We start from the raw sequence: 15,687 nt of genomic DNA, 5'->3' as shown, positions 1-15,687 counted from the left end.
ACAAAATTCCTAACTGTTTTTAGAGAGTTCGATGAATTAAAAAAAAGAAAAAAAAAAAGAAAAAAAGAAAAGAAAAGTAAATGAAGCATTGAACCTTGACCAAAGTCTGTAACAGGATGTGTCATTAATCAAAGAAAGGACAATTTATAAGTTTCAAAGCTTGCTTTTGTCCCTAACCTACAACAACAACAACAACTACTACCAAAAAAACAAAACAAAACAAAAAAACAACCCCCCCCCCCCCACATTTACCGACTGATGCATTGAATGTTGTTTGGGTAAATGTCTGTGAAAAGGGAAAACACATTTCACTCAGGTCTTGCTAACGCTTAAACGGGGGGGGGGGGGGGGGGAAATCACAAAGCCCGGTTTAGAATGAGGCTGGATCAGTTTCAACATTTCTGCAAAAATATAAATGGCAATGAACTGAGATAATCATGCCCTTTTATGTGAAAACATGAGCAAATACAGATTAACCATGAAATTATGACACTGTCATTGTGTAACCATGATTGATATTCATACACAAAAAAGAAACTTGGCCCAAATTCGCAGGCAAAATCTACCACTGCATTATTTGTTGATGACAACATCGATTATGGGTGGAGGAGAAAGGACGACAACTAAAACAAGACAAAGGGATGAACATGAAGACCGAGTTTCCTCCCTTGAACTACACTCGGTTCAATGTCTGAGTCGCAGTTACTCCATTGAAGGTTGTGGTCTGAAACAAAGAAAAGGGAGTATAGTTAGAGAAAGACCAGTAGCTGCAATACAGTGGTTATCATGGACTGATGACCGGGGGTTGTGGGTTCGAAACCTATCAGATGCAAAAACATCACACATATACAGACAGTGAAAACACACACACACACACCGTGACACACATGTATGTACGCGCGCGCACGCACGCGCACAGACACAGACACACACACACACACAGACACACACACACACACACACACACGTGTGAACTCACACATAAACATTTGCACCCATCCTCAGCATCAGAGTTCCCACCATTGCATTATTCGACATAATAATAATAATAATAATAATAATAGATAGTATCTATATGGTGCAATCTCCCCATGTAATGGGCTCTAAGCGCCGAACATCAGTGAAACAACAGGTATGCAACAGTGCATAATAACGTACCACTTCACACGAAAAAACAACACATATATGTGTATCTGTACACCAAGACAATACTACAAACTGCAGTTATGAACAATCTCTCTCTCTCTCTCTCTCTCTCTCTCTCTCTCTCTCTCTCTCACCGTGACACACACACACACACATACACACACAACTGACAAAAATATCCTACACACACATCCACACGCCCGCGTACACACTGACAAACATCCGCCCACAGAGACACACACACACACACACAGTACATGATGACTTCAGTATAGGGCAAAGTGGGGTGTATAGGAGGAAGAAGAACGCAGACAATTAGCTATGCTTCATCACACAATCAAAGGCCCAACACTCGGCTTATATCACAGATTAACATAAGTTTACATTTGGGCCAACAGCAAAGTGAGAGCTGTATTACCAGTGGTTTCTCCAGTCAATGGGAAACCATTTACAGCTTAGTCTTTTGTGAAGGACTATGACTCTCAAACTAGGAGGCAAAATTGCACTGGCTCTTTAGTGCTGCAGCCTTGTGGGCTAGTTGGCCTTTGGGAACCATCCCAACGCCGACTGTCCTAAAACCGAGGCTCTTGGCCGAGAGAGTGGGGATGTACTTGGGCAAGACACTCTCCACTATAATCAAATTCTAGCCCAAATAGTCAGAACAGCAGTTGCCTCCTCTGCTGTTCTGATGGTCATAGTCGGACACGACTATCATATATATATATATATCATACAATCAGTAACAAGAAGAGCGGAGACAAGGAGGAAGACAAGTCACACAAGACGACGATGACAATGACTGACAACAACAATGACGATGATAATACTGATGAAGCGAGTTGAACATTATGCCAAAAACCATAACAGATGACAACCAGCGTCAATCCGGCCGCACAACACTTTGAGTCATGGTAATGTAGATGACACGTGACAACGTTAAAGATCGATAATCATTTGACAATGATGACTCACAACGACAGTAAGAAGTCAAGTATCTTTATTGTGGGTCAACTAAAAGACTGAGTTTATGCAGCTTCCCCCCCCCCCCCCCCCCCCTACATCCTGTTCTCAGCCATGATGTCCCACTCCCCCCCCCCCCCACTCCCTACAAACAACAAAACTGGGATGGCTGTGTTCCCCCCCCACCCCCACCCCCCCGCCCAGCTTTTTTTCCCCCTACACCCTGTTCTCAGCCATGATGTCCCACTCCCCCCCCCCACCCCCTACAAACAACAAAACTGGGATGGCTGTGTCCCCCCCTCCTCCTCCCACTCCCCCCTATCCTCTGTACAAACAACAAAACTGGGATGGCTCTGTCACAGCAGCCATGACGTTGGCGAAAGAAGCTATACTCACAGCAGTCATGACGTTGTCGAAAGAAGCTATACTCACAGCAGTCATGACGTTGTCGAAAGAAGCTATACTCACAGCAGTCATGACGTTGTCGTTGACCTCTCTGACCGTGACCCATTCCTTGTCGTCCAGCCTGTACCTCTCCACGAACCTCCCTCCCTCCAGCGTCACCGTCAGCTGTTAGACACAGTCCGGGTCAGGATGAGGAATCATTTGACATTGGTGCTTACGTAACAGTCCAGCCGACCACGGTAGGGCCATAGCAGGACGGTCTAACTACGGGTGCGCCAAAAGCCGAGTGGTTAAATCTTTCAATCTGAGGTTTCCTTGGTTCGAATTTCGGTAACAGCGCCTGGTGGGTAAAGGGTGGAGATTTTTTCCCCCAATCTCCCAGGTCAACATATGTGAAGACCTGCTAGTGCCTGAACCCGCTTCATGTGCATACGCACGCAGAAGATCAAATACGCACGATAAAGATCATGTAATCCATGTCAGCGTTCTGTGGGTTATGGAAACAAGAACGTACCAAGCATGCACATCCCCCAAAAATGGAGTAAGGCTGCAGTGCCTACATGGCGGGATAAATAAACAGAACAGTCATACACGCAAAATGCTATATGTCTGTCTGAGTGTGTATGTGTGTGCGTGCACGAAATGTGACTGGAAGACACAGGAAACGCCGAATGATGAGCGCCCAGTAGCAGCCGTCACTCGGAACTACCCAGGTAGGCAGCCTGTTGTGCAAATGACCCCGTGTTTGTAAAGCGCTTAGAGCTTGGACTCCGACAGAGGATAGGCGCTGTATAAGTATCTACATCATTCATTCATTCAAGTTCAGTTATCTGAGGTTCGGAGCTTTCTTTTGCAATCTATCCGACGTAAATCGGTTCAGGAATCGTTTAGAATATCTATCACTGAACACCTTGTAACAAACACAATGCTAATCAAATTTAATGACTCCGTGTTTGTAAAGCACTCAGAGCTTGGTCTCCGACCAAGGATAGGGGCTGTATAAGTATCCATACTATTCATTCATTCAGTTACCTGAGGTTTGGAGCCATCTAGAGCGTAAGAGAACTCAAAGGCCTGGCCCAGCTGGAAGGGGTACTTTTGCACGGGCACCAGGTCTGTGTCAAAGGTCACCACTCCAGTGTAGGTGTCCCCGGCCACACTGAGCTCTATCGTGTATAACAGTGTGCGGAACATCTCGATCCGCTCCGCTGGGATACCTGGAGGGAAGGAGGGAGGGAAGGAACGAATGAACACTGACGGGTTGAGTGAGTGAGTGAGTGAGTGAGTGAGTGAGTGAGTGAGTGAAATAAACATCTCGAGCCGCTCCACCGGCGAAACTCTGTGAAGAGAAGGAGGGAAGAGAGGAACGAATGAACACTGACGGGTTGAGTGAGTGAGTGAGTGAATGAAATAAACATCTTGATCCGCTCCTCTGGGAAAGCCAGGCGGAAGGAGGGAGCGAATGAATGAATGAAGGATGAACTCTGAAGGGGGAAAGTAAGTGAATGAATGAATCAGTCAGTGATTGACAGAATGAAATATCTCGATCAGCTCTGCTGAGATACCTGGACTGAAGGAGAAAGCCAATGAATCAATGAACAATGATGGGAAGAGTCAGTGAGTGAATTAACTCTCTCCATACGAACGGCGAAAGAGACGACGTTAACAGCGTTTCACTCCAATTACCATCATCAAAATATTGCAAGAGGAAGGCTCTTATACTGAAGAGGTGAATGTTGACAAAGAATACCACAATTCTTACGACGGAAGCTAAAGGTTGGGTCATTCAGACATCCACTGGACATCCGACGGGTCTGTGTAGAGAAGAGGGGACTGGCCGTACTGAGTGAGTTAAACATTTTGGTCAGTTTCTTATCAAATGCTAAAAGAACTGGCAGGGCTGTTAAGAGCATGGCATTTAGGTTATTACTAAATGCCCCATACACAAAATATTGTGAAAATATTGAATGCATTTGCAAGGGACGTTTAACGGTAGAGCATGTTTTAACCCGCTGTTTAGTAATGAAACCTTTTTTGCCTCCAGAAATTACGGAACACGTGTTACCAGTTTCAAATGTTAACATTTTTGGGGAAAAGTTATATATTTCAAACTGTTCTTTATTAAAGTTAGCTAGCTATGTGTTAAATAGTCCAGTTGGTTGTTTATTGTAGGTCCCCACATGAACCTCTTTTCAAATAATAATCTACAGAAGTAGTGCACACAATATTTGATTATTGATAATTTCTTTTGTCCTAATCCCGCTTCCCCTGTCCCGCCTCTCACACACACCCTTCCAATATTATGTTTTTTCTTTCTCCAATCACTGACACTCACCCTCTCCATTTTAGATTTTGTACTCTATCTTTTCCACATTCTGTTCTCTGTCTGTCTGTCTGTCTGTCTGTCTGTCTGTCTCTTCCTTTCTTAGTCCCCTCCCCCTTGCCCGCCTCCCTCCTCCCCTCCACCTCAACCACCCCCCTTTTCATTCGAATATACAGAAATGTCGATTTCTAATTAATAATAACAATCATCATCAGTTATGATAGAAATGATAATAATCCAAATGATAATAATAATAATGTCATTTATTTTCAGTCTAATATCATCATCTTAGATGAGCAGACTATAAATAAACAAGAGAGGCAAGGCCTCAAGACTCACTTGTGATACACTGAAGAAAAAAAATCCAAGCTTTTTATGTATTGTGTATAATTTCAAAATGTAATGTTTAAGATGAGAAAGATCAGTTTAAATCAAATTAAGTCCCCTTGCATAATTACAGAGTAATTTCCCTTTTTTACTATCTCCACCAAAACGTTTGCAAAATAAATAAAACTTCCATGCTTAGCAAAAGAAGTTCCTGTTTGAACAAAAAATGATAATAATGACTCCTCTTGTTGTTGTGTCAGAATAAGAGGTCAAAGTGCCAAGTTTAGAGAATACAAAAAATATAAATATAACAGTAAATGCAGTTTGCATATAATTTGGCTTCTTTTTTTTATTTTATATTAGGTGCAATATTGTTTTAAACAAGATGACTGGAAAGAACTGAATTTTTCCTATTTTTATGCCAAATTTGGCGTCAACTGACAAAGTATTTGCAGAGAAAATGTCAATGTTAAAGTTTACCACGGACACACAGACACACGGACACACACACAGACAACCGAACACCGGGTTAAAACATAGACTCACTTTGTTTACACAAGTGAGTCAATAAACGAACGAACCGATAAGAAAAACGGACGGAATGAGACAATTCCACCATCTATGCTGGAAAAACCACTGTTACTGAGTCAAACAATGAGTGTGTGTGTGTGTGTGTGTGTGTGTGGATGTGTGTGTGAGTGTGTGTGTGTGCGTGTGTATGTGTGTGCCGGTGTGTGTTTATATGTGTGTCAGTGTGTGTGTGTGTGTGTGTGTGTGTGTGTGAGTATATGGCAGAATGAAACATCTGGATCTGCGCTCTGCTTGGAAATTTTTTTTAATGGAGTGAAGTAGGATGTGAACGAATGAATGAATAATGAAGGGATGAGTGAGTGAGTCAGTGAGTGAGTCAGTGAGTCAGTGACTGAATGAGACAGTGGTGGTGTTGGAAGAGGTAGTGTTGGTGGTGTTGGAAGAGGTGGTGTTGGTGGTGTTGGAAGAGGTGGTGTTGGTGGTGTTGGAAGAGGTAGTGTTGGAAGAGGTAGTAGTGGTGGTGTTGGAAGAGGTAGTAGTAGTCGTGTTGGAAGAGGTGGTTTTGGAAGAGGTAGTAGTGGTGGTGTTGGAAGAGGTGATGTTGGTGGTGTTGGAAGAGGTGGTGTTGGAAGAGGTGGTGTTGGAAGAGGTAGTAGTGGTGGTGTTGGAAGAGGTGGTGTTGGAAGAGGTGGTGTTGGAAGAGGTAGTAGTGGTGGTGTTGGAAGTGGTGGTGTTGGAAGAGGTAGTAGTGGTGGTGTTGGAAGAGGTAGTAGTAGTCGTGTTGGAAGAGGTGGTTTTGGAAGAGGTAGTAGTGGTGGTGTTGGAAGAGGTGATGTTGGTGGTGTTGGAAGAGGTGGTGTTGGAAGAGGTGGTGTTGGAAGAGGTGGTGTTGGAAGAGGTAGTAGTGGTGGTGTTGGAAGAGGTGGTGTTGGAAGAGGTAGTAGTGGTGGTGTTGGAAGAGGTGGTGTTGGAGGTGTTGGAAGAGGTGGTGTCGGTGGTGTTGGAAGTGGTGGTGTTGGAAGAGGTAGTAGTGGTGGTGTTGGAAGAGGTGGTGTTGGTGGTGTTGGAAGAGGTGGTGTTGGTGGTGTTGGAAGAGGTGGTGTTGGAAGAGGTAGTAGTGGTGGTGTTGGAAGAGGTAGTAGTGGTGGTGTTGGAAGAGGTAGTAGTGGTGGTGTTGGAAGAGGTGGTGTTGGAAGAGGTAGTAGTGGTGGTGTTGGAAGAGGTGGTGTTGGAAGAGGTGGTGTTGGAAGAGGTGGTGTTGGTGGTGTTGGAAGAGGTGGTGTCGGTGGTGTTGGAAGTGGTGGTGTTGGAAGAGGTGGTGTTGGTGGTGTTGGAAGAGGTGGTGTTGGAAGAGGTGGTGTTGGAAGAGGTGGTGTTGGAAGAGGTAGTAGTGGTGGTGTTGGAAGAGGTGGTGGTGGTGGTGTTGGAAGAGGTGGTGTTGGTGGTGTTGGAAGAGGTGGTGTTGGAAGAGGTAGTAGTGGTGGTGTTGGAAGAGGTAGTAGTGGTGGTGTTGGAAGAGGTGGTGTTGGAAGAGGTGGTGTTGGAAGAGGTGGTGTTGGTGGTGTTGGAAGAGGTGGTTTTGGAAGAGGTAGTAGTGGTGGTGTTGGAAGAGGTGATGTTGGTGGTGTTGGAAGAGGTGGTGTTGGAAGAGGTGGTGTTGGAAGAGGTGGTGTTGGAAGAGGTAGTAGTGGTGGTGTTGGAAGAGGTGGTGTTGGAAGAGGTGGTGTTGGTGGTCTTGGAAGAGGTGGTGTTGGAAGAGGTGGTGTTGGAAGAGGTGGTGTTGGAAGAGGTAGTAGTGGTGGTGTTGGAAGAGGTGGTGTTGGAAGAGGTGGTGTTGGAAGAGGTGGTGTTGGTGGTGTTGGAAGAGGTGGTGTCGGTGGTGTTGGAAGTGGTGGTGTTGGAAGAGGTAGTAGTGGTGGTGTTGGAAGAGGTAGTAGTGGTGGTGTTGGAAGAGGTGGTGTTGGTGGTGGTGCTGGAAGAGGTGATGGTGGTGGGTGGGGGGCGGGGGGTATGGGGGTTAGGGGGGGGGGTAGGGGGAGGGGGGCAGAGGGGGGGGGGAAACAAGAGTGCAAACCCGATGGGTTGTTGAACCGCCACCGTCACTCCTCAAGTGTCGACTCCGAATGCTGACACATCTATACAGTGGTCAACCCCTATAGCAGACAGAATAAGAGCAGCAAGGCTGACCACCGCGGTCCATTCCATCCATTCATTCTCCTGCCCGGGATGGGCGTAGAGGAGACATGAGGGACGATTCCGTAGTCAGACGACGCCATCCGGTTCTATCTTCTGCCTGTCGTATCAGCGTAGCGCTATCCATATTGGTCCATTCCTTGATGTTGTCCATCCAGCATTTGGCTTGCCTCCCTCTTCGCCTACCACCCTCTAGCGTTCCTTGTAGAACTGTCTTTTGCAGTGAATTGTGGCGTGTCACATGCCCGAACCATGACAGCTTCCTCCTTTTGACCACTGCTAAGAGTGGTTCCAGTGGACCCACTAGCATAGTTATTTGGCTCTTGACAAAGTCATTGGTCTTTCTGTCCTTCCATGAGATTCCAAGCAGTCGTCTGAAGCATTTTGTCTCAAACGTCTGGACTTTCCTAGTAGTCTCTGCTGTTAAAGTCCAACTTTGACATCCATACAGCAGTATGGATAGCACCAGGGATCGGTACAGTTTGATCTTTGTTGGAAAGCTGATCTCTCTGCTCTTCCAAATCTTGCTGAGCTTAGCCATTGCTGATGTTGCGATCGCTATCCTAATCTTTATTTCAGTTGTTGAGCGACCGTCGTTTGTGAGGGTGGTGCCGAGATATTTGAAAGCATCCACTTCTTCAAGTTGTTGTCCGTTCATGAAGATTTGAGCTTGGGTGTTGGTTGAGCTGTTTACCAACACTTTGCTTTTCTCGGTGCTCACTTCCATTCCGTATGCACCTGCTCTTCCTTCTAGTCTCTTGGTGAGGTCTTGTAGTTCTTTGTTGCTGCCTCCTAGTAGATCTATGTCATCTGCGAATCTCAAGTTGTTGATGATTCTTCCTCCTATGGAGATGGTAGAGTGGAAGTCATGGAGGGTTTCGCGCATGATGTTTTCTAGGAAAAGGTTGAATAGTACTGGGGAGAGCAGGCAACCCTGACGGACACCGACTGTGGTCTTAAAGTATATTCCGATTTGGTTGTTGAGGAGGACTGCGCTGCTGGATGTCTTGTACCTTCTTCAAACACCATCATGAAGAGGTCAGCACGAACAACACCGGCCATTCAGGCCCACTAGACACCCAACCAAACACCCCAGCACGGTTCACAATACAGTCACACAGGGAGGCGTATCTCCTCACGGCGTGTAACACGAACTACAGGAAGTATTTCTTCCTTCTTCAGGAGGACTGTCAGGGGACTGGAACAGCCTGCTTCAAGAGGTCATCTCCTCTCCTCATGCAAAGTCCGTGGAGTGCTTCTCAAGTCCCGAATCTGACCGACCAGTGTGTGTGTGTGTGTGTGTGTGTGTGTGTGTGAATAGAATAGATTTTATTGTCATGAAACCTTAAGGTTTATAAGACGCAAGTGCAATAGTAAATGAATGAATGAATGAATGAAAAACACACAATTGTGTGTGTGTGCCGGTGTGTGTGTGTGTGTGTGTGTGTGTGTGTGTGTGTGTGTGTGTGTGTGTGTGTGTGTGTGTGTGTGTGTGTGTGTGTGAATAGAATAGAATAGATTTTATTGTCATGAAACCTTAAGGTTTATAAGACACAAGTGCAATAGTAAATGAATGAATTAATGAAAAACACACAATTGTGTGTGTGCCGGTGTGTGTGTGTGTGTGTGTGTGTGTGTGTGTGTGTGCCGGTGTGTGTGTGTGTGTGTGTGTGTGTGTGTGTGTGTGTGTGTGTGTGCCGGTGTGTGTGTGTGTGTGTGTGTGTGTGTGTGTGTGTGTGACTGAGTGCCAGTGTGTGTGTTTGTGTGTGTGTGTGTGTGTGTGTGTGTGTGTGTGTGTGTGTGTGTGTGTGTGCCCCACATTCAAACGTATCTGCATTTCCGTTTTCCTGTCCCTCTTCAAGCCAGTGTTATCTGTCTCTCTCTGTCTATGTCTCTGTCTATCTGTCTGTCCGTTTTCCGGTCCCAGGTCAAGTTCTCTGTCTGCCCGTCTGTATGTCTGTCTCTGTCCGCCTATCTGTCTGTCTGTTTGTCTGTCTCTCTGTGAAACAAACAAGGCAGTCGCGAACTAGATGATGGTACTGACGATGTTGTTGACTGCAGACTAGGATGCCACAAATGATCACCACTCACCCATAGCAGCTCCAAACTTATCCAGGCCCGTGATAGTTAAGGGGTCCACTTGCCAAACACCGAGAAATGCCTCTGCCATTTCCTAGCTGTGATTTCAGTATTGGGTAGAATATCATTCAACACTGAGTCCTGCTGCTGTTTAAATAGCTTTGTTTTCGTTAGTTGTTTAATTTAACACTGACTATTTGGGAATGGATCAGTTCTGGAAAAAAAACAACAACAACCTTTCATTTACTCCGAGTCGAAAGTTTGAACTTAACTTGTATGTTTCGGTAATCCTATTGTCAGCCCTCAGTGGCACCGTAAGACCTTCACGGTCGATGCTGGTCACCAACTAAAACTAGCACGGAAGAAAATTATCGGTTGGACACTTGCGGAAGCTATCAATTTTGCTCAGTGAAGTTGGTGAGAGAGCATCGACTGAAACTGATGTACAACTAAGCAGGTTGAAAACTGAAGTTCGATTTTGACACAATACCCTAGTTTGTTATCAGACTGAGCAAAAAACTGATGCGATTGGCATATTTCTTTCCCGTTGCCGAGTTTTTTTGTTTTTTTTCCTCAAATCTCGTTCCTCGCTCTTCGAATACCGTTGAGTTTATTCATCTATATGTTCACGCATTTCTGGTGCTTTTCTTCAGTGCACTGAACTGTTTTACGGCCATCCGCTCTGTCAACCCTTTGACCGATACACTTATCACGAACAACAAAACTGTTTATGGCTATATTTATTTATTTATTCATTTATTTATTATTTTTTATTATTATTTTTTTTCTCAAGGCCTGACTAAGCGCGTTGGGTTACGCTGCTGATCAGGCACTGTCTCAGTGCTTGGCAGATGTGGTGTAGCGTATATGGATTTGACCGAACGCAGTGACGCCTCCTTGAGCTACTGATACTGATACTTATGGCTTTGTTGCCTGTTCAGAGTATTCTGCTTTTGTCAGCTCTGCTCCTCAGTTCCGGCTTCAGTCTTGCGGTATTTCAGTATTTCTTTTCTTACTATGATTTACGCATCTATCTCACTCCGGGTTGTCTGTGGGCCTACTTCACACAGAAAAGAATGTAGAATAATGTGAAAACACAAACACGATGTCTTTCAGTATTTCTTTTCTTACTATGATTTACAGAATCACAGATCACAGAAATGTTTGGCTATAGGCTAAAAGCCTTTTGCCCTCGTAATCAGTGTCCATTATGTGCTTTTGGATCACTTGTTGTGAACAAACCCTTGTTTAAATCTGGCATAGTGTATACTATATTTATCTACAGCTCAGTAAAGATTTAACTCTGTGGAAAATACATGGTTCTTAAACTTTTTGTCAATGTGATTTTTGAAGGCGTTTACCGATGGTGCATTGATGGTGTCATAGGAAAGGTTATTCCACAGATTTATGATACGGTTAGTAAAGAACTTGCGGAACTGGTTAGTTACGAAATTAGTTTTGTTTATTTTGAAGTTGTGCCCTCGTGTTTTATCGCAGTTAGCCATAGTAAACAATGAAGAGGTGGTGCAAGGATCATAAATATTGTGCATGATCTTATATACTTCAATGAGATCACCTCTTAATCTTCTAAACTCAAGGCTAGGCATATTAAAAAGAGCCAGGCGCTCCTCATAACTAAGATCACGAGTACTAATAGTATTACTAGTTATACACTTGGTAAATCTGCGTTGAACTCCTTCAATCATATTTATGTGCTTTTTTAAGGTAAGGGCACCATACTGTTTCCATACTCAATAATGGGTCTAACCAGAGCTTTGAACAATGGAATCATAATTTCGGGAGATTTATTAGTTATAGTTCTCACAAGAAGACCAGAAATTTGATTTCCCTTTTTCACTATATTATTTATATGTGCCTCAAAGCTTAGTTCTGGGTCCATCGTGATCCCTAAATCTCTTTCCGCTGTTGTACTATCCATTGTTCGAGTTACCCCCTTTTCCTGTATCGTGTACTGATACTGTGGATTATTCTTTCCAAGGTGCAGAACTTTGCATTTCTCGCTGTTAAATTGCAACAGCCAAGTATTTGTCCATTTAACCAGATTATGTATACACATTTGCAAGTGATCTCTGTCTTCTGTATTTCGGATGGCAGAGTAAGCCTTGGTGTCGTCTGCAAAAATTTTTACTTTACAATCTACCTCACCAGGCATATCATTTATAAAGTATATGAACAAGGCTGGGCCAAGAACACTACCTTGTGGTACACCACTAGTTATCTTAACCTTTGATGATTTACTACTATTTACACTTACAAACTGTGATCTTCCATTTAGAAAATCTCTGATCCACAATAGTAGCTTGCCTTTTATCCCATAGCCTCCTAGTTTATTCATGAGTCTGTGATGGGGAACTGTATCAAAAGCTTTCCTTAGATCAAGGTAGACTGCATCGACTGGTACCTTCTCATCTAGCATGACTAACCAATCTTGTAATGTAACAAGTAGTTGTGTAACACACGAGCGCCCTCTGGTAAATCCAAACTGTTCTCTAGATAACAGATCATGTTTGGTTAAATATTGGCAGAGAGCGTCTCGAATAAAACCCTCAAAAACTTTACAAACAACTGATGTTAGACTGACTGGATGACAGTTACCCGCAGAATTTTTGTTACCTTTTTTAAAGATAGGACGTACTTCTGCTTCTTTCCAAGCTTTTGGTATTTCACCCTTATCTAGTGTTCTATCAAACAAGATCTTAAGTGGGTGAGCAATAACTTCAGCAAGCTCTATTAATACTCGTGGGTGTATCTCGTCAGGTCCTGGGGACTTTGATGGGTTTAGGCTCTTTAGAGCTTTTTTTCATCTGTTCAACTGTGACCTCCACGTTGGAAATTTCAGTAACCTCTGTCTTAAGTGAAAACTCTGGGACATTTACGTTACTCTCCTCGGTAAAAACACTAGCAAAAAATCTGTTTAGCACAGCTGCTTTTTCTGAGTCATTTTGTGTTAAGGTACCATCTTCCTTTATTAGATTAGCAATTTGTTCTCTTGGCAGAGTTTTACTTGCAACATAACGGAAGAATCCTTTTGGATTATGCTTAGATTCTTTAGCTAATTTAGTTTCCTTAGCTTTCACGTTTTTTCTTGACTCCCATGTTACCTGGTTTCTAGCACGTGCATATATTTTATAGTTCTCACTAGTGGGATATTTCTTATATTTTTTTTAAAGGCTCTACGCTTTTGATGAATTTTATCCAAAAGTGACTGGGGAATGGGATCACGTCTTTGTTTATTGGAGGGTCCTTGTTTGAATGATTTTTTTGGAATAAATTTGTTCATGGACTTTATTATTACATCATGAATAAGTTCCCAGGTTTCATCCACAGATGTCTCATTTTTCAAAAGGTCATCCCAGTTTATCTCACCTACGTAATGCTTCATGCCTTCGTAATCTCCTTTATCTAGTTGATATTTCACAGAGTGACCAGATGGATGTTCCCACTTGATCTGAACATCAAAGTAGAGGGCAGAATGGTGGCTCTTCCCTAGAGGGGGCCAGTAATCCAAAGTGTTGATGTTTTCATAAGAGTTATTAAACAACAGATCTAGCACATTAGGTTTTTGTAAACCTCTATAACGATTGGGCTCGGAAGCCATTTGTACAATGTAATTTTGTTGAACACAATCCAAAAATTTCGTAGCTGGGTGGTCCTCATTTTTACAACTTATCACATTTTGCCAGTCAATTTCTGGATAATTAAAATCTCCAGAGACAATAACCTTGTTTTTAAAACTGTTGAATACATAGTTTATTAGTTTAATTACACTAGCATGATCCTCATAATCTGAGTTGGGGGATCTGTACACTACACCAAAAATGATGTGCTCGTTACTACCAGGTAATGATATTTTACAAAAAAATTGAAGGAGAAAAGATCCTTTCAATTTCTACAATCCTGGACACCTCCCACCCTTCCCGCACGAACAGACTGACACCCCTTCCCTTGTTGTTTGTAAAACCTGTATAACCAGGAAGTACAAAATTTTCAATTTACACATCTGTCTCACTCCGGGTTGTCTGTGTAGGCCTACTTCACACAAAAAGAATGCTGTAGAATAATGTAGTAGTAGTAGTCTTCAGTTTAACGTCTTCCACTTTAAGTGATATTAGACGAAAAAAAAAAGAAGAAAAAAAGTGTGTGTGTGCGTGCGTGTGTGTTGTCTTCAGTTTAACGTCTTTTCACTTGAAGTGATATTAGACACACACACACAAAAAAAAGAAGGAAAAAAAGAAGAAAAAAAAGGCATCTATCTCACTCGGTTGTCTGTGTAGGCCCTACTTCACACAAAAAAGAATGTTGTAGAATAATGTGAAAACACAAAAACGATGTCTTTTAGTATTCCTTTTCTTACTATAATTTACGCATCTATCTCACTCGGTTGTCTGTGTACTTCAGTCACACACAAAAAAGAATGCTGTAGAATAATGTGAAAACACAAACACGATATCTCTGAAAGACGCGGTCAGACAACGTGCGTGTTTCCCACCAACCGCGCTCTCACAATGCCGGTGATAATGTGGCATAGCAAGAAACGGTCTTTTTTTTTTCCCAGAAAACCAAGCCTGCATGCGTGTTGTGAGGAGACCGGGCGGGCGACGGAAAGGCAGAAATGACGCCGTGGCTGGCGGAGTATGGTCTTAGCTGTTCAACTCGTCCTTAACCGGGGGAAATAATATAAGCAACTTGCCCACTCGATCGCTTCCGAGAAGGAGGCTGCAGTCCAACACTGGGCTGTATTTTCTAGTTCAGTGATACATATACACACAGTAGGCAAGTTCAGTCGGATACATACACACAGAGCAGGCATGTTCAGTGATACATACACACACACACAGTAGGCAAGTTCAGTGATACATACACACACACACAGTAGGCAAGTTCAGTGATACATACACACACACAGAGTAGGCAAGTTCAGTGATACATACACACACAGTTGGCAAGTTCAGTGATACACACACACACACAGTAGGCAAGTTCAGTGATACATACACACAGAGTAGGCAAGTTCAGTGATACATACACACACAATAGGCAAGTTCAGTGATACACACACACACACACAGTAGGCAAGTTCAGTGATACATACACACAGAGTAGGCACGTTCAGTGATACATACACACACAGTAGGCAAGTTCAGTGATACATACACACACAGTAGGCAAGTTCGGTGATACACACACACACACAGAGTAGGCAAGTTCAGTGATACATACACACACAGTAGGCAAGTTCAGTGATACTCACACACAGTAGGCAAGTTCAGTGATACATACATACAGAGTAGGCAAGTTCAGCGATACATGCACACACAGTAGGCAAGTTCAGTGATACATACACACAAGGTAGGCAAGTTCAGTGATACATACACACACAGAATAGGCAGGTTCAGTGATACACACACACAGAGCAGGCAAGTTCAGTGATACATACATACAGAGTAGGCAAGTTCAGTGATACATACACACACAGTAGGCAAGTTCAGTGATACATACACACACACACAGAGTAGGCAAGTTCAGAGATACACACACACACAGTAGGCAAGTTCAGTGATACATACACACACAGTAGGCAAGTTCAGTGATACATACACACACACACAGAGTAGGCAAGTTCAGAGATACACACACACACAGTAGGCAAGTTCAGTGATACATACACATACAGTAGGCAAGTTCAGTGATACACACACACA

General features: G+C 43.4%; 1 protein-coding gene across 3 annotated transcripts; it reads right to left on the bottom strand.

The window, feature by feature from the left end:
- Positions 1 to 344: 344 nt before the first annotated feature.
- Positions 345 to 14,712, bottom strand: LOC143276205 (fatty acid-binding protein, liver-like). Of its 3 annotated transcripts, none has more exons than XM_076580656.1 (5): positions 14,244 to 14,712; positions 9,977 to 10,178; positions 3,544 to 3,728; positions 2,575 to 2,676; positions 345 to 724 (listed from the first exon to the last, which is right to left on the bottom strand). In XM_076580656.1, exons 2-5 carry the CDS (start codon positions 10,053 to 10,055, stop codon positions 674 to 676), a joined length of 417 nt encoding a protein of 138 aa, XP_076436771.1. In that variant the 5' UTR covers positions 10,056 to 10,178; positions 14,244 to 14,712; the 3' UTR covers positions 345 to 673. The 3 variants fall into 3 exon arrangements, with proteins under 3 accessions (XP_076436771.1, XP_076436773.1, XP_076436772.1); XM_076580658.1 differs by having other exon boundaries at positions 14,429 to 14,712; XM_076580657.1 differs by having other exon boundaries at positions 14,340 to 14,468.
- Between the last annotated feature and the right edge of the window lie 975 nt (positions 14,713 to 15,687).

The sequence above is a fragment of the Babylonia areolata genome, chromosome 31 (genome assembly GCF_041734735.1).
Source record: "Babylonia areolata isolate BAREFJ2019XMU chromosome 31, ASM4173473v1, whole genome shotgun sequence".
Classification (NCBI taxonomy): domain Eukaryota; kingdom Metazoa; phylum Mollusca; class Gastropoda; order Neogastropoda; family Buccinidae; genus Babylonia; species Babylonia areolata.
The sequence above is the reverse complement of the archived record's forward strand: the minus strand, read 5'-3'. Positions and strand labels throughout refer to the sequence as shown.